Here is an 18,957-nt window from a genome sequence, read left to right as displayed (position 1 = left end):
TGTTCCTTCATTTGAAGTCTATCTTGCCTTTTTCTCACTGCGTGTGTGTGTGTCTGTACGTTTAATGAACAGAGTCTAGTTAATTGCCCAGTGTGACTAGATACACCTTAGTTTCGACAGCCCTTTGCGGTGAAAGCAGACACTGTAAACACAGAGAGTAAGCGCTGGTTATTACAGAACCTACACATACATTATAGGAACATACGAGAGAGAGAGAGTTGAGAGAGGAAGAAAAGAGAAAGAGAGAGAGAGTTGTAAACAGAGAGAAGCCTAGATGAGGGACAGAAGAAGTGTTGAGGGCGTAGCAGGCAGTGAGAGAAAGCTAGGGGTTTCACTGTGTTGGCCAGGAAAGGTTGAAACTGCCTGCCCTTATTTTTTAAACCACCCTCCCACCTCTCTTCTCCTCTGGCACACCCACACGGCCCCACTCCCCTCCCACTCCGTGCCCTGCCACCTGTCTGTCAGTGCTGCCAAAGTTGTACTGGGCTTATCTCTGTCCTAATGCTGGCTGCGGCGAGCCCCCCAGGACCCATACTCCCCGCCCTGGTGGTTTTGGGGCACATAGTGACCCTGATCGCAGTCTGGCGATTGACGAGACTGAGGAGGCAAGGTAAGAGAAACTTCAGGAGATAGGGGAAAGGGCTTTTCAATCGCAATCTCCCACTAAGAAGACACACTAACCTTAAGTAAATGAGAGTCAAAGTCATAGAGTAGCCGGCTGCACCATTCAGTAGGTCTCCTTTTTCCTCTACTTCTCTCTGTCACCAGTCCTCTCTCTTCCTACAGTAACTCTCTGTCTCTCTCTCGTTCTTGCTTTACTCTCTTCGGCCCTCTTGTGTTGGAAGTTAACCCTCCTAATGCTGGTTACTATCCTAGTCATGTTAGCAGTCGTGGCATGTGGTAAGAGAGGCATTGGGGGGGGCGTAGCTGATCTGTTAATATCACGCTAGTTTGTTATTCTTTGGATCTGAATCAGTGTCCAAGGTTTGAAAGGTCATTACTTATATCACAAATCTACGAATTGCAAATCTATCAAGCCTCTCTGAATAAATAGCAGCTGCAGTATTTACAATGTTATATAATTATCACATTTTCATCTTGGCGATAGGACAGAACAGACCGTTTATTTGTTAGATTCAGATTGAAATGAATATGAGGGTCATAAGTGCCTTCCAGTACTTCCAACATTGATTTGATTTGCTGTGATTTAATTGGCTTACAACATGCTAATTTCGGCCTGCATGCTTACACCAGCTTCACCTTTATGAAAAGGTTGCATGTATAAGGTGGTCACTTTCATGCCTGACCTCTGTGGTCGGAGGGCATAACCCGTGGCAAGCCGTGAAGGTTGCGGGTTCTTTCCGTGCCGATAGCACGTCAGCAACCGGTACGTGATTGAAGTGACCTTACTGCAGCAGCAGCAAAGGGCTTAGCTCTCATTACACAGTAAGTGCATGGTAACACGGGAAGCCCATCACCTGGTATCGTGGTGCAGGTTTTCCTGTGACCCGTTAGACCCACCAGAGCCATCGTGACAAGTCACACCACTGAGAATGCTTGAGGCGCTCTCCCTGACCACCCCACCTCCACCCCAGCGAGACTTAGCTATGCTTATTGTTCTAAGGTGTGAACAATGTGTAAGCTCCCAAACCTGTTTCAGTCATGTATAAGGTTATGCCTGTCGGCGTCGGTGTCGGGCTGGTGTGTGTGTGTGTGTGTGCGTGCCCACCTGTGAGAGTTGAAAGTTGCCTTGTATCCTTTTAGGTGGGGTTAAGCACTGTTACTAGGGTCGTGGTTTAATTTACCTGTCAGGTTGGAGACAGGGCAGTGATGTCCCCACCCAACGGACAGACAGATAGCGTTACAGAGAGATGTAGACATCCATAGGTGGGCCAGCCATTCAACAGGAACACGTTGATGTCGTCAAGGCGCTAGCCTCAATCAACATCAGATCTGTGATGGGTAATGTCATATGGAATGACACAGACTGTAGGTTAAATGCATGAAGGGTTCTGTGTAACTAAATGTTAAATGTTGTCTACATGTCAGGCTGCTAGAATATGTAATTAGCTAGTAATTAGCTAGTAATTAGCTGTAATTAGCTAGTAATTAGCTAGAATAGCATCCACTACACCCAAAATGATAATGTTCTGTGAACCCTTCAGAGTTGTTAAAGGTCTAAGTAGCTGGGGGCTACTCTAAGTGATTGTCACTGAACAGGAAGAGCATCAATGTTGGGCTCCTACAGAGAAAAACAAATCCATAATAATATCATGACCTGGGATCTAGGCAGAATAACATCCACTATGTCATGTATGTTGTGAACACACACACACACACACACACACACACACACACACACACACACACACACACACACACACACACACACACACACACACACACACACATATATATATGCATGCATCAAGTGGAACATAGCAGAGAAACGTCCTCAAGAGTTAAGTAGCTGGGGGTGTCACGTTCCTGACCTTGTTTTCCTTTTGTATAGTTGTGTTTAGTGGGTCAGGACGTGAGCTGGGTGGGCAGTCTGTGTTGTTTGTTCTATGTTAAGTGTCATTGTTAATTGACCTTGTATGGTTCTCAATCAGAGGCAGGTGTTTGACGTTTCCTCTGATTGAGATCCATTGTTTTCACATTGTTTGTTGTGGGTGGTTGTCTTCCGTGTCTGTGTATGTTGCACCACACGGGACTGTTTCGTTTTGTCGTTCGTGTATGTAGTCTGTTCCTGTTCGTGCGTTCTTCGTTATTTGTAAGTTCTCAAGTCCAGGTCTGTCTACATCGTTTATTTGTTTTGTAGTTTGTTAAAGTGTTTTCGTGTTACGTCTTTACTTTAATAAATATCGTTATGTCCACATTCACCGCTGCATTTTGGTCCGACCCTTACTTATTAGACGATCGTTACAGGGGGAATGCAGCGGGAGGAAGTAAAAGGGTTAGGTAGCTGGGGGAATGCAGCGGGAGGAAGTAAAAGGGTTAGGTAGCTGGGGGAATGCAGCGGGAGGAAGTAAAAGGGTTAAGCAGCTGGGGAATGCAGCGGGAGGAAGTAAAAGGGTTAAGCAGCTGGGGGAATGCAGCGGGAGGAAGTAAAAGGGTTAAGCAGCTGGGGGAATACAGCGGGAGGAAGTAAAAGGGTTAAGCAGCTGGGGAATGCAGCGGGAGGAAGTAAAAGGGTTAAGCAGCTGGGGAATGCAGCGGGAGGAAGTAAAAGGGTTAAGCAGCTGGGGGAATGCAGCGGGAGGAAGTAAAAGGGTTAGGTAGCTGGGGGAATGCAGCGGGAGGAAGTAAAAAGGTTAAGCAGCTGGGGAATGCAGCGGGAGGAAGTAAAAGGGTTAAGCAGCTGGGGAATGCAGCGGGAGGAAGTAAAAGGGTTAAGCAGCTGGGGGAATGCAGCGGGAGGAAGTAAAAGGGTTAGGTAGCTGGGGGAATGCAGCGGGAGGAAGTAAAAAGGTTAAGCAGCTGGGGAATGCAGCGGGAGGAAGTAAAAGGGTTAAGTAGCTGGGGGAATGCAGCGGGAGGAAGTAAAAGGGTTAGGTAGCTGGGCAAATGCAGCGGGAGGAAGTAAAAGGGTTAAGTAGCTGGGGGAATGCAGCGGGAGGAAGTAAAAGGGTTAAGTAGCTGGGGGAATGCAACGGGAGGAAGTAAAAGGGTTAGGTAGCTGGGGGAATGCAGCGGGAGGAAGTAAAATGGTTAAGTAGCTGGGGGAATACAGCGGGAGGAAGTAAAAGGGTTAAGTAGCTGGGGGAATACAGCGGGAGGAAGTAAAAGGGTTAGGTAGCTGGGGGAATACAGTGGGAGGAAGTAAAAGGGTTAAGCAGCTGGGGGAATACAGCGGGAGGAAGTAAAAGGGTTAAGTAGCTGGGGGAATACAGTGGGAGGAAGTAAAAGGGTTAAGCAGCTGGGGGAATGCAGCGGGAGGAAGTAAAAGGGTTAAGTAGCTGGGGGAATACAGCGGGAGGAAGTAAAAGGGTTAGGTAGCTGGGGGAATGCAGCGGGAGGAAGTAAAATGGTTAAGTAGCTGGGGGAATACAGCGGGAGGAAGTAAAAGGGTTAAGTAGCTGGGGGAATACAGCGGGAGGAAGTAAAAGGGTTAGGTAGCTGGGGGAATGCAGCGGGAGGAAGTAAAAGGGTTAAGTAGCTGGGGGAATACAGCGGGAGGAAGTAAAAGGGTTAGGTAGCTGGGGGAATGCAGCGGGAGGAAGTAAAATGGTTAAGTAGCTGGGGGAATACAGCGGGAGGAAGTAAAAGGGTTAAGTAGCTGGGGGAATACAGCGGGAGGAAGTAAAAGGGTTAGGTAGCTGGGGGAATGCAGCGGGAGGAAGTAAAAGGGTTAGGTAGCTGGGGGAATGCAGTGGGAGGAAGTAAAAGGGTTAAGCAGCTGGGGGAATACAGCGGGAGGAAGTAAAAGGGTTAAGTAGCTGGGGGAATACAGTGGGAGGAAGTAAAAGGGTTAAGCAGCTGGGGGAATGCAGCGGGAGGAAGTAAAAGGGTTAAGTAGCTGGGGGAATGCAGCGGGAGGAAGTAAAAGGGTTAAGTAGCTGGGGGAATACAGCGGGAGGAAGTAAAAGGGTTAGGTAGCTGGGGGAATGCAGCGGGAGGAAGTAAAAGGGTTAAGTAGCTGGGGGAATGCAGCGGGAGGAAGTAAAAGGGTTAAGCAGCTGGGGGAATGCAGCGGGAGGAAGTAAAAGGGTTAAGTAGCTGGGGGAATGCAGCGGGAGGAAGTAAAAGGGTTAAGTAGCTGGGGGAATACAGCGGGAGGAAGTAAAAGGGTTAGGTAGCTGGGGGAATGCAGCGGGAGGAAGTAAAAGGGTTAGGTAGCTGGGGGAATACAGTGGGAGGAAGTAAAAGGGTTAAGCAGCTGGGGGAATACAGCGGGAGGAAGTAAAAGGGTTAGGTAGCTGGGGGAATGCAGCGGGAGGAAGTAAAAGGGTTAAGTAGCTGGGGGAATGCAGCGGGAGGAAGTAAAAGGGTTAAGCAGCTGGGGGAATGCAGCGGGAGGAAGTAAAAGGGTTAAGTAGCTGGGGGAATGCAGCGGGAGGAAGTAAAAGGGTTAAGTAGCTGGGGGAATACAGCGGGAGGAAGTAAAAGGGTTAGGTAGCTGGGGGAATGCAGCGGGAGGAAGTAAAAGGGTTAGGTAGCTGGGGGAATGCAGCGGGAGGAAGTAAAAGGGTTAGGTAGCTGGGGGAATGCAGCGGGAGGAAGTAAAAGGGTTAAGTAGCTGGGGGAATGCAGCGGGAGGAAGTCTCATCAGTCAAAGGGTTAAGTAGATGGGGGTACTCTTGGTGATTGATGCTCTTCCTGTGCAGTGACAGTGACCAGGTGGTATCAAGGGTATCTGGTCTCCAACTGTCCTCTGTCACTGGAAGCGGCCTGCATGATGACAGGTCTGTCCCCCAACCCCACTCAATGCCTCTTAGGTGGATCCCAACCTTACTATACAGAGAAATGATGAGAGTAGTGAGGTTTATTGGCTATATATCACAAACCCAAGAGGAGGCTTATTGCTATTTAAACTGGTTACCAACGTAAAACTAAACATTTTGTCATACCTGTGGTATACGGTCTGATATACCGTGGCTTTCAGCCAATCAGAATTCATGGCTCAAACCACCCAGTTTATAGTAGCAGGTATATTATACAGTGGCCAATTCCCCTGCTTCTGTATTGGAGAGGTAGTTTGGCTCTGTTGTACTGGGTCACATTCATTTGGCACCAAATGGACTGAAACAGGTAATGAATACGATCCCACTGGAACGGGAAGAGGCTATCATTTGCTGACCTAGTTCAAGTTTAATTTTAAAGTTAAAGTTTAAAGTACAGTGAAATGCCCAACCTGCAAGCTCCACCTAACAGTGCAGCAATCAACATAAAAACATCACAACCAATAATAAATAATAATAATAAATGTATCTGAACAAATATATATATACTCTATAGTGTATAGTAAAGAAAACATGAGAAATTAGAAATAAGAGAGGAAGCTATATACAGGGTCAGTGTCATTGTAAGTGGGCGTGGCTAAGTAAAACCATAAAAACTCTTTCTTTCACGTACAAGGTGCATCACCTTTCGTTCTCTCTCTGAACTTTAACCTTTCCATTTGTGTTTTTTTACCATCGCCCCAGGCAACCATACCTAGCAAATCCTTCCTTAGGGAGTCATGCAAATATTTAAACTGTTGTTCGTGGAAGTTCTACCTTTTTTTTGAAGGATTTTTCTTTCCTTCTACACCTATTATGTATAGTGTGTATCTAGTAGGTGTGTGATATTCAGAGGCTGGTTAGTTTTGAGAGGGTGTTTCCCAGACGGTTGATGGAACGTTTGATGTGTTTTGCATAATTGGTACATACTGACTTCATCTGTCTAGTTCTCAGGCAGAACATGTTTTACAGGTGGTTGACAGTTTAATCCAGGTTTATGGCAATCCTTTCTCATGTAGAATGATATAGAGATTGCAAATACAACAAAGATCATCCAATCCAATCAAATGTTAATGGTCACAAACATGTGTTTAGCAGCTGTTGTTGTCGCTGTAGAGAAATGCTTGTGTCTCTAGCTCCAACAGTGCAGTAATATCTAACAAGCAATATCTAACAATTTCACAACAATAGACACAATACACAGAAATCTAAAGTAAAGGAATGGAATTAAGAATATATACATTTTGGGACGAGCAACATCAGAGCGGCATAGACTAAGATGCAGTAGAATATAATATAATACAGTATATACATATGAGATGAGTAATGCAAAATATGTAAACATTATTGAAGTGACTAGTGTTCCATTATTAAAGTGGCCAGTCATTTCAAGTCTATGTATATAGGGCAGCAGCCTCTAATGTGCTAGTGATGGCTATTTAACAGTCTGATGGCCTTGAGATAGAAGCTGTTTTTCAGTCTCTCGGTCCCAGCTTTGATGCATCTGTACTGACCTCCCTTCTGGATGATAGCAGGGTGAACAGGCAGTGGCTCGGGTGGTTGTTGTCCTTGATAATTCTTTTGGCATTCCTGTGACATCGGGTGCTGTAGGTGTCCTGGAGAGCAGGTAGTTTGCCCCCGTTGATGCGTTGGGCACCCTCTGGAGAGCCCTGCGGTTGTGGGTGGTGCAGTTGCCGTACCAGGCGGTGACACAGCACGACAGGATGTCTTCAATTGTGCGTCTGTAAAAGCTTGATGGTTTTAGGTGCCAAGCCAACTTTCTTCATCCTCCTGAGTTTGAAGAGGCGCTGTTCTTCACCACACTGTCTGTGTGGGTGGACCATTTCAGTTTGTCAGTGATGTGTATGCCGAGGAACTTGAAGCTTTCCACCTTCTCCACTGCGGTCCCGTCGATGTGGATACGGGGTGCTCCCTCTGCTTTTTCCACGATCAGCTCCTTTTGTTTTGTTGACATTGAGTGAGTGGTTATTTTCCTGTCACCACACACCCAGGGCTCTCACCTCCTCCCTGTAGGCTGTCTCGTCATTGTTGGTAATCAGGCCTACTACTGTTGTCACTGCAAACTTGATGATTGAGTTGGAGGCGTGCGTGGCCACGCAGCCATGGGTGAACAGGGAGTACAGGAGGGGGCTGAGCATGCACCCTTGTGGGGCCCCAGTGTTGAGGATCAGCGAAGTGGATGTGTTGTTTCCTACCTTCACCACCTGGGGGCGGCCCGTCAGGATGTCCAGGACCCAGTTGCACAGGGCGGGGTTCAGACCCAGGGCCTCAAGCTTAATGATGAGCTAGGAGGGTACTATGGTGTTGAATGCTGAGATATAGTCAATGAACAGCATTTTTACATATGTATTCCTTTTGTCCAGATGGGCTAGGGCAGTGTGCAGTGCGATGGCGATTGCATCATCTGTGGATCTATTGGGGCGGTAGGCAAATTGAAGTGGGTCTAGGGTGTCAGGTAAGGTAGAGGTGATATGATCCTAGTTTCTCAAAGCACTCCATGATGACAGAAGTTGAGTGCTACGGGGTGATAGTCATTTAGTTCAGTTACCTTTGCTTTCTTGGGTACAGGAACAATGGTGGACATCTTGAAGCAATTGGGGACAGCAGACTGGGATAGGGAGAGATTAAATATGTCCGTAAACACTCCAACCAGCTGGTCTGCGCATGCTCTGAGCTGGCAGCCTTGCGAGGGTTAACACGCTTAAATGTCTTACTCACCTCGCCCACGGAGGAGAGCCCACAGTACTTGGTAGCAGGCCGTGTCGGTGGCACTGTGTTATCCTCAAAGCGGGTGAAGAAGGTGTTTAGCTTGTCTGGGAGCAAGACGTCGGTGTCTGCGACGTGGCTGGTTTTCCCTTTGTAGTCCGTGATTGTCTGTAGACCCCGCCACATACGTCTCGTGTCTGAGCCGTTGAATTGCAACTCCACTTTGTCTCTCTACTAACGTTTTGCCTGTTTGATTGCCTTATGGAGGGAATGCCATGGTTAAATGCGATTGTTTGCCCTTTCAGTTTGCGCGAATGCTGCCATCTATCCACGATTTCTGGTTAGGGTAGGTTTTAATAGCCACAGTGGGTACAACATCTGCTATACACTTCCTGATAAACTCAGTTATCGTATCAGTGTATTCGTCAATGTTATTCTCGGAGGCTACCCGGAACATATCCCAGTCCGTGTGATCAAAACAATCTTGAAACGTGGATTCCGATTGGTCAGACCAGCGTTGAATAGTCCTTAGCACGGGTACTATCTGTTTGAGTTCCTGCATATAGGAAGGGAGGAGCAAAATGGAGTCATGATCAGATTTGCCGAAGGGAGGGCGGGGGAGGGCCTTGTAGTCATCCCGGAAGTTGGAGCAGTGGTCGAGTGTTTTAGCAGCGTGAGTACGGCTGTCAGTATGTTGATAGAACTTCGGCAGCGGTTTCCTGAAATTTGCTTTGTTAAAATCCCCAGCTACAATAAATGCAGCATCAGGATATGTGGTTTCCAGTTTGCATAAACTCCAGTCAAGTTCTTTGAGGGCCGTCGTGGTATCGGCTTGAGGGGGAATATACACGGCTGTGACTATAACCGAAGAGAATTCTCTTGGGAGGTAATAAGATCGGCATTTGATTTTGAGGAATTCTAGGTCAGGTGAACAAAAGGACTTGAGTTCCTGTATGTTATCACAATCACACCTTGAGTAGTTAATCTTGAAACATACACCCCCGCCCTTCTTCTTCCCAGAGAGATATTTATTCCTGTCTGAGGTATGAACTGAGAAGCCAACTGGCTGTACGGACTTAGACAGTATATCCCGAGAGAGCCATGTTTCCGTGAAACAGAGTATGTACCAATCCCTGATGTCTCTCTGGAAGGAAATCCTCACGCTGAGCTCGTCAACTTTATTATCCAGAGACTGAACATTAGCGAGTAATATACTCGGAAGCGGTGGGTGGTGTGCGTGCCTCCTGAGTCGGACTAAAAGTCCTCTCTAGTTCTTTCCAGCTGTATGTAATAACAAAAAAACTATTTTGGGCTAATAATGTAAGAAATAACACATAAAAAATGAAATACTGAAAAGTTGCCTAGGAACTAGAAGCACGGGTGCCCTACCTGTCGGCGCCATCTTCCCTATCTGTCACTCTACTTTTACAGTAACTCAAGAGTTGCTACATTTTCATTAGAATTGATCTTTTCTTACATTTGTACACACAGAAATCATTCTCTGTTGTCCAAGAGATGACACAAACACTCATAATTCTGTAGTAGGCTGATGCTGTAGAAGGACTGGGGTGAGTGGCACTGAGTCTCTGGTGTGGAGGAAAGCTCCACAGTGTTTCCTGGAAACAATCACAACTCCCACACCTACTCTGGAGGCTGCTACCGACATTCCGGCCAGGAGGGAGGGAGGGAATGACTCAATTTGATTCACTTGTGTGCTTCTTATCATTCCAGGAACCATGAGTGCGTACGAAATAACACATATCCCCCTAACACCAACACTCTGCCTGTAAAGCTGTGTTGGTGTGGTACGGTATTCATAACAGAAAGTTCCAGAATTTCAAGATAAACAGTGGACAACAGGGGGCACATGGGGAGCAGAGTTATAAATCAGACATGTAGTTTGGTTCAGATTGTTGACTTTGGATGCTGTGCAGTGTCCTCTGGGAGAAGGGGAGAGGGCAGAGCATTTGACCCTGCCAAAACACAGAGGAACAACGTACAGACCTCATGTGGACCTCATGAGTGCCAGTCATTGAGGCTGTATTTATGAGTTGCTCTGGGACCATGGAAACACATCCGGTCCTAGGCTGAGAGTTTATTTATACCTCACTGCCCTCATCAGGGGATTTCTCAACAGCACACCCTAGTTAGTATACATAAGCATCATTCTGTTTATCCCGAGAAGTTCTTTCTAAGTGATATTTAATATAGGAGAAGTATCTCCCATTATCTGCGAAGCCCTAAAACCCTTATCAAAGCTATGGGACTGCCCACTAAAGAATACTGGTTACCCCCAGTGGACAATCTCCTGTTGAAAGCTGAAAGACCTAAACACACAAGACAACTGTTCACCTGCAACAAGGTGCAAGATCCCATACAAGATTATGCAAGCGGTTCATAGGACTCCTATTATATGTTATAAATTAAAGCAGAATTATCTGACACCTGTTGTAAGTATAAGAAGGAAAAAGGCCCTTATGGCCATCTTATTTGGATTTTTGGGGAAAATGTCAAAACGGAGCTGTGGAGCATGTTCATATGTCCTATAAGAATGGACCCATGGCTATTTGGACCAGGTGTCGTCGGGAATAGGCCCTCACTTACCTTAGCACAGCTCAATCTTCTTCAAAAATGACTCTTTGTGGTCTGCAAATGCATTTTCCTTAACCGGATGAAAGACTAGCCACCAACAATAAATCAGTGGTACTGTGAGATCTTTAAAGTGTGAAAATGAGTGCTATATTTAGGAACAAGGAAGGTGATTTCTATACAATATGGGACCCCTTTTGACTATCGCTTCCCCCTAATCTTCCCAGATACCTGAAGACGTGTCAATATAAAAATTCTATGAATTTATTGGTCAACTGGACCCGGTCTTTCTTGTATAAAATAAATATCTTGTTGTATAGGCCTCTATACTCTTTTATGGGAATTTTACACACTACAGCTACACATTTTGCGACAGTCAAGTTATTTTATGGTATGTAAGGAAAATACAAAATAATAGTGTTAATGCAATTAATGAGGAAAACAATATTAAAGTCATAAAAATTAAGAGCAGAGAACTGAAAGGGAATGTATAAATCGTATTGCTTTTGTGTGTTTTTGTTTTGGTGTTTGTTGGTTATGTTTTATGTTACCTTGTTTCATTTTGGAATTAAAATATATGTACAATTTGTTTACGATGTTGACCTGAAATAAGGAAAATTATATAATAACAAAAATATATATATATTTGAAGAGTACTGGTTACATTGAATGTTCATGGCCATTGAAGAGTACAGGTTTGTTGTCCTCAAACAACATAAAAGCTTATACTGGAAAAAACTACAGTTTGCAACATTTAATGATACAGAAATGAAAGCTTCCATTTACAACATACAGTGCCTTCAGAAAGTATTCAAACCCATTGACTTATTCAACATTTTGTTGTGTTACAGCTTGAATTTTTCCCCTCTAACCCATCTACACACAATACCCCATAATGACAAAGTAAAAAAATGTTTTTAGACATTTTTACAGATGTATTGAAAATGAAACACAGAAATATCTCATTTACATAAGTATTCACACCCCTGAGTCAATACATGTTATAATCATATTGGCAGTGATTACAGCTGTGAGTATTTCTGGGTAAGTCTCTAAGAGATTTGCACACCAGGATTGTTTAATATTTACCCGTTTATTATTTTCAAAATTCTTCAAGCTCTGGTTAATCATTGCTAGACAACCATTTTCAAGTCTTGCCATAGATTTTCAAGCTGATTTAAGCCAGAACTGTAACTCGGCCACACAGGAACATTCACTGTCTTCTTGTTAAGCAACTCCAGTGTAGATTTGGCCTTGTGTTTTAGGTTAATGTCCTGCTGAAAGGTGAATTCATCTCCCAGTGTCTGTTGGAAAGCAGACTGAACCAGGTTGTCCTCTAGGTTTTGGCCTGTGCTTAGGGCCATTCCTTTTTTTTTATCCTGAAAAACTCCCTAGTCCTTAATGATGACAAGCATATCCATAACATGATGCAGCCACCACTATGCTTGAAAATACAGAGAGTGGACTCAGTAATGTGTTGTATTGGATTTGCCCCAAAGATAACATTTTGTATTCAGGAAATAAGGAAATTGCTTTGCCGCATTTTTTGCATTATTACTTTAGTGCCTTGTTGCAAACAGGATTTATGTTTCTGTACAGAATTCCTTATTTTCACTCTGTCAATGTTGATCCATCCTCAGTTTTCTCCTATCACAGCCATTAAACTCTGTAACTGTTTTAAAGTCACCATTGGCCTCATGGTGAAATCCCTGAGTGGTTTCCTTCCTCTCCGACAACTGAGTTAAGAAGGACGTCTGTATCTTTGTAGTGACTGGGTGTATTGATCCACCATCCAAAGTGTTATTAATAACTTCACCATGCTCAAAGGGATATTCAATGTCTGCATATTATACATTTTTTACCCATCTACCAATAGGTGCCCTTCTTTGCGAGGCATTGGAAAAACCATAATTTAATCTCTCCTCAGGGCACATTCCTAAACCTCCCCAAATCTCTCCGTTTCCCTCAATACTCATCAGCAGTAAACGCTACTGATTTTTCTGTCTATACACGTTAGAATTGGAAAAACCAGTGACTTAAGTGACTTTGAGTGTGGTGTGATTGTCGGTGCCAGGCACGCCAGATCCAGTGTCTCAGAAACGGCCGCCCTCCTGGGCTTTTCACGCAAGAATGATGAGACAAACAAAAAAAAACATCCAGTCAGTAGTAGTCATGTGGTCGAAAACAGCTCGTTGATTAGAGCGATCGAAGTAGAATGGCAAGAATTGTTCAAGCTAACAGGCAGGCCACAAACAGACAAGTAACAGCGCAGTACAACAGTGGTGTGCAGAATGGCATCTCGGAACGCACAACTCATCGAGCCTTGTCACGGATGGGCTATTGCAGCAGACGACAATACCGGTTCCACTCCTGTCAGCTAAAAACAAGAAGAAGCGGTTCCAGTGGGCACGCGATCACCAACGCTGGACAATTGAGGAGTGGAGAACCATCATGGAACATGACAGTGAGTTCAGTTTACTTGAGTGGCCTGGTCAGTCACCTGACCTCAACCTGATAGAGCATCTTTGGAGTGAGATGGAACGGGCTGTTGGCAGCATGAACGTACCGCCGTCCAATCTGCAGCAACTGTGTGATGCCATTGCGTCAGCATGGATTAACATCCATGTGGAACGTTTCCGATACATCATAGAATGCCCCAAAGAATTCAAGCTGTTCTGGAAGCAAAGAGGGTACTACCCGTTACTAGTTGGGTGTACCTAATGAACTGTAGAACTGCAGTTCACCACTGTGTGGCTACGCTCATTGAGAGACATGCGAGGGTTGGATATCCTCCTGTGGGTAGCATCTGGCAGTGATCGTCTGAGCTCTGACACTTATTCCAGAAAGTTCCTCATAGGGTTTTCTCTCCATTCAGTTACTTTTTTATGGGGAAATTAATGTTGGCTTTTTATTGTATGTAGTTCAATGAGTGTGGGATTAAATGATATTTGTATTTAAATGGACCTATTCTAACAGTGAAATGTAAGTTTATTTGTCACATGCACAGGATATAGAAGGTGGAAACTGTACAGTGAAATGGTTACTTGCATATTTGCATAGCAGCAATATAAAAAATAGTGTCCGGATAAAAATATTTTATAAATATTTGTAATTATTAGATGATGCTTACCCAGACACACTTCTCTAAATGTATGGGTCCTGTGAAAGAAAATGCTATAACCACCTCCCTGCCACATCTAGCTGTGGATGGGTCACTATTGTCTAGACATGTACACATGTTCCAGTCATACAATAGATTGCCTTAATCACCTCCAGACACACCTGGCTAACTTGATGAGTCATGTAATTATCTGGCGAAGTGAAGTATTTTGTTTAGACATGTAGCTAGCTAGCTAAACAATGAACCATAATCCTAACCCATACTACTAGCAATGCAAACAGATTGTCATAGCTAGCCACCATGCATGAACTGCTGTAGTATGAATCTGCAGGTAGCTAAAACTAACCAACTAGGTTCAACGTTAGCTAGCTAGCTAACATTAGGCTACAACTAAATCAAATCAAATCAAATGTTATTTGGCACATGCGCCGAATACAACAGTGAAATGCTTACTTACAAGCCCTTAACCAACAATGCAGTTTTAAGAAAAATAAGTGTTTAAGTATTTACTAAAATAAACTGAAGTAAAAAATAACTAAAATAAAAAAATAAAAAATAGAAAAATAACTAATATTTAAAGAGCAACAATAAAATAACAGTAGCGAGGCTATATACAGGGGGTACCGGTAACTAGCAATGCTAATAGCTTTCTGAGATACTAATAATATTACTACACAGATCATACACGTGACGTTAGCTAGCGATCCAGCAAGCTATTGTTCGCCAGCTAGATAACAGTACGCCTTAATTTACAATGAAATCGACTTTCTGACTAAATTAAAAACGTATAATATCTGAAAATGTAGCTAGACTCTTACCCGTATACATAGAGGAAGGCTTCACGGCAGACTTGAACCCCTGTAAACTGTGTTTTGTTTGTACAGCTTGTTTGACCCACATTGTGTCAAGTCACTCCAGTTCACACTGACCATGTTGAGAAAGTAGTCCATCACAACTTTTTCCCACTGATCTTTGTCAATAGCGCCTGCTAAATTTTGGCAGCAATGTTGTCGAGAGCAGTAGCAACACTTTTGCAGATCTCCATGGCTAACGTTATATCTTTCAAAACAGCCGCAGTAGCAAGGATTATCTACACATACTGAGCAGCTCATGTTATAGACAGAAGCATACTACATGGCAGACCAATCCGAACTCATCTCTCGGCATTTCCAACCCATCCATTATCTCAGCTTTTTCCGTGGCTAAACCAACTCGGCTCGAAGTTTTAACAATTGTATTCCTATTTACAGATGGCATACAAGTTTGTTAGAAGGCATTTCTGCCCAAAAACGCATTTTGATTTAAAAAAAAAAAATGGTTTATGCGCAAATGCCTCTCCTGTGAAGTAGCTACATATGCCTAGCTTCCTGAAACGGGTCACATAATATTGCTTAAAGGTTAGAAGTTAGAATCCTAGGTCCAGTTTCCCGGACCCAGATTAAGCCTTTCATGGGCTTAAAAATCACTTTCAATGAAGATTCTCCGTTGACCATATGCTTTTTAGTCCAGAAGTAGGATTGTTTAGTATGGGTGCGGGAAACCAGTCCTTAGTGCCTGAAGACAAATGCAGTTGTATGTTTGTGGGGTCAGTCATCTGTAAGAGAAGTCTCATATTCAGGCCATCTGCCCACTCTTTAATCTGACCTAGGATCAGGTCAGTTGTGACCTGTTGTAAATTAGCCCCCCACCTCCCTTCCTTTGACTGACGACGGTGGTGTATGTGTCGCTCAACCCATGTGGACAGTCATTCATTGTTTGATTACGGTCCTGTTAGAAAGAGAGAAAGTAGTCTGATTTTTCCCCTTTTACTTTCATAATGAGAATTCAGCCGTAACAGTGGTAGAAGGGTTGTGGACTTGAAGTACTGTGAGTTCCAAGGTGGAATGCAACCAAGGGAGCCTCATAGGTAACCTGATGACAGTTTTTATCATTATAAATTGACATTATAAGACCTGTATCACCCCAGGCCACTGTTAAAACTGCCAAAGAGCCCAGATAACACACTTAATACACCACAACACTCTGGAAGGTTCTCAAAGGCATGTGTACGCACACAAAGTGAAATAATTTAACAATGTTTTCCACACTTTATATTTCCCACCGAATATCAAATTAATTGATCAAATATTTGCTTTAATTCTCACATATAAATATTGCAATTGTAAATGAACTTCATCCATAATTTTTAACAAAGTGTAACATTTCATCATTTCACTTCTATATTGAATGGATAGGCCTATATACTGTATATATCAATTGAGATAGAACAGAGTATAAGTCCATATACCTTTTGGGAAATAAAAGGACCCACATGAGATGGGCAGGGCTGTTGTGAAAGTGAAACTTTCACCCATCCATTAGAAAGCATTTTTTCTCTCCTTCGACTGTTGCACCATGAAAAGCGAGTGTGTTTGCGTTCTTGCGCTCCGGAAGGTCGATGAGCGCTTCTTGAGAACTCTGTTGAAGTTATAGCGACGCAGGGAAGCCCTGAAGTTCCAACTGGAGCAATTACGTTCTTTCATCTGGGAATAGTTTATGAACGGGAAAATCACCTGCCCGAGATGAGCTATGCAGAAAGAAGCAGATATTTGTACAGCAAAATGTGTTGTGTAGGTGAGTGGCAGAAATATAAATACTGACATGGGGAAGGGTTACGCAAAGTAGGCGTTCCCCACGCTGTTTCTAGTCCTACAGTAGTAAATATGATCACATGTAATACAAATGTAGTTACTGGTAATAATTGAAGTTTATAATTGAAGTTTAATATATGGTATAGGGCCCTGTGTTTTGCGCAATCATTTGACATAGCAAGATTTGTTCCTGTATTTTAAACCTAATCCCGAAATGAGAATTACACCAAAAAATGCAAACAATTGTCTAAGGATGGTGCTGGAGGACCGTCATATAAAAAAGGGTTAAAAAACAGACGTGTAACATGATAGAGCAAAACACAGGGCCCTACAACATGATAGTTAATATAGTATTATTATAATTATTCATTAATTAATTATTATTATTCCAAGTGAAAATGTTGATTCCTCAAGTGTGTTGTTGATTAGGCTCCTCTTTCTTTCAATGAATGACCATTTACATCTTGGGCAACTGACTGGATTCAGAATGTGTGGTATAATTCTCAAATAAATACATATTAGTAGCATGTGAGATTTGTGAATGGGGGAGAAAGCGTACGAGACTTGATTAGCTGTCTCTTTTTTAGTGTGACAGTTAAACTCGTCCTGGATTCCAGTTATATAACGGCGGATGTTTTGCTGATTGCCTCCAGCTGTCTCATGTCCATCTCGCTTCCATATGTGTTTAAAGTAGAACACTGAAGGAACTCTTACTCCCCAGCTCTCACTCAAATCACACATGGCTACCATCATGGGCTTTGGCAAGCCTCTCCAATGGGGTGGGTCTTCTTGACCCACACGAATATACACGTGAGTTAGGCCAGCTATTTGTTCTCTATGCGTGGGAACTGCCTACAGGTCAAACTGTTAACAGTTTAGTATTAGTCTATTGTAATTTATAACTACTCCAGTATATACGTGTACAAATAATAATGCACTTTTTTATTCCGCTCTAACACAGTTCACAGGTTGTTATTGCACTCTGGGTGTGACATGGCAGCTGGGTAATATGCAGATTGAGTGACTGTGGGAGGGGTTTATTTGGGTAGGGATAGTGCGCTGTGGATTACTCACCCTGACTGGATTAAGCAATGTCCCGACAGTTAGGATCAAGGGTGTCATTCAGCTATTATAACTATTACTGTTTTAGAGACACTGATGACGAGTAGTGTCTTAAGTAACACTTCCAGTTCCATGTCACTATCTACAACCCAGTTTTAGAGTATTCAGTGGGTATGGAGTCTAGCTGTGTATCCCCTTCCATAAATGCACTCTGAGAGGGTCTGAATAGCACCATCATTATATTTGCTTTTTCATACATTTCTTTTTGTGTGATTTGAAATGTCTACTGTATGCAGGATTGGCAAGTTTTCATTACTCTGTTTTTTTTATTGTTCATTTTTCATAATAACTAGATCCAGGAGTTTTTCTTCTCACCGTGTAACTTGACTATAACTGACTTATATGGAGGCCAGAGTTTATCCTGGTTAGGTCATGGCCACAGAAAAAAAAGTATAGCAACGTAATAACAAGGCCAGGAAAAGTCACTCTGTCCTCATTGTGCTTTGTTGCCATCTAGTGTTCACTCCGTGAACTTTCTATTCTTATCTCCCTCCAGAGGAGAACCACTGTTTTCCTTTCTCTCTGAAGTTAGTCAATCATGGAAGACACAGCTCCCCGTCTAAAAATATAGCCGTGAGTAATATAAGTAAAATAACCCAGCCACAGGCGCAGGAAGCTACCGAATGTTTGGAGATGTTGCCACAGCAACCCCTCTCATGTTCCTCTTTTTCCACATTCAAATGTACCGTCGGTCAGATAATTCTCGATTCAGCCCTCCACTAATGTTCATCAAATACGGAAACCAGTAATAATGATTTTTGAAGGGATAGGGAATGAAGTGAGAGTGATGTTTTGACAGGTATTCTCAGTGGCAATATGTCATTTCCATTTTTGCATACTTTAAATAAAGCGTCTGTTGCCCTCAGTCGAAAAGTATTGTTTGTAATGAGTGCATCGGCTGGTGTAGTATGATACCATCTCCAATAGAGGGAGACCGGGTGTTGTATTGTACAGGTACCGTACCTACACCTTGATTAAACAGACTCACTTTTCTCTTTGTGTAAGTTTACTCAAGGAAAGTCCATGAGAGTGAGCGTTAATTCACAGATGTGGGGCTTTCCACCATGGCTCCAGGAGCGGTGGACTAATTAGCCATTTTTAACCTCAGCTGTCAGGGCTAATCCATTCCGTGTTGAGTCGGAGTTAAATTGGGCTTACAGCTTCATCTTTTGGTCTAATTCTGACTATGACGTCTCATCCTGCTACAGGGATTTAGATCTGTGAAGATAATGTCGGCCAGCGAGTGAGCCATTCCATAGCAGCGGCAGCGACCCCCTCATGTCCTGTTAAACAGATAGAAAAAGTGCAACAAAGACGGGACAATATG

The 18,957-nt window shown here is 43.5% G+C and overlaps 1 protein-coding gene across 26 annotated transcripts in view; it reads left to right on the top strand.

Annotated features, from left to right (window-relative positions):
* Positions 1-18,957, top strand: part of plecb (plectin b) — a 188,968-nt gene that overhangs the window by 105,128 nt on the left and 64,883 nt on the right. For 2 of the 26 annotated variants that reach the window (XM_071383200.1, XM_071383199.1), the window contains exon 1: positions 487-610. The exons of the other annotated variants lie outside the window; for them this stretch is intronic. In XM_071383200.1, the coding sequence (XP_071239301.1) occupies positions 502-610 (109 nt within the window). In that variant the 5' untranslated portion in view covers positions 487-501. Of the gene's footprint in view, positions 1-486; positions 611-18,957 lie in introns of those variants that run through there. 26 annotated transcript variants of the gene reach the window in all.

This window comes from Salvelinus alpinus, chromosome 35 (genome assembly GCF_045679555.1).
Source record: "Salvelinus alpinus chromosome 35, SLU_Salpinus.1, whole genome shotgun sequence".
Lineage (NCBI taxonomy): Eukaryota > Metazoa > Chordata > Actinopteri > Salmoniformes > Salmonidae > Salvelinus > Salvelinus alpinus.
Note: the sequence above shows the minus strand (reverse complement) of the source record. Positions and strands in the feature narration are given on the sequence as shown.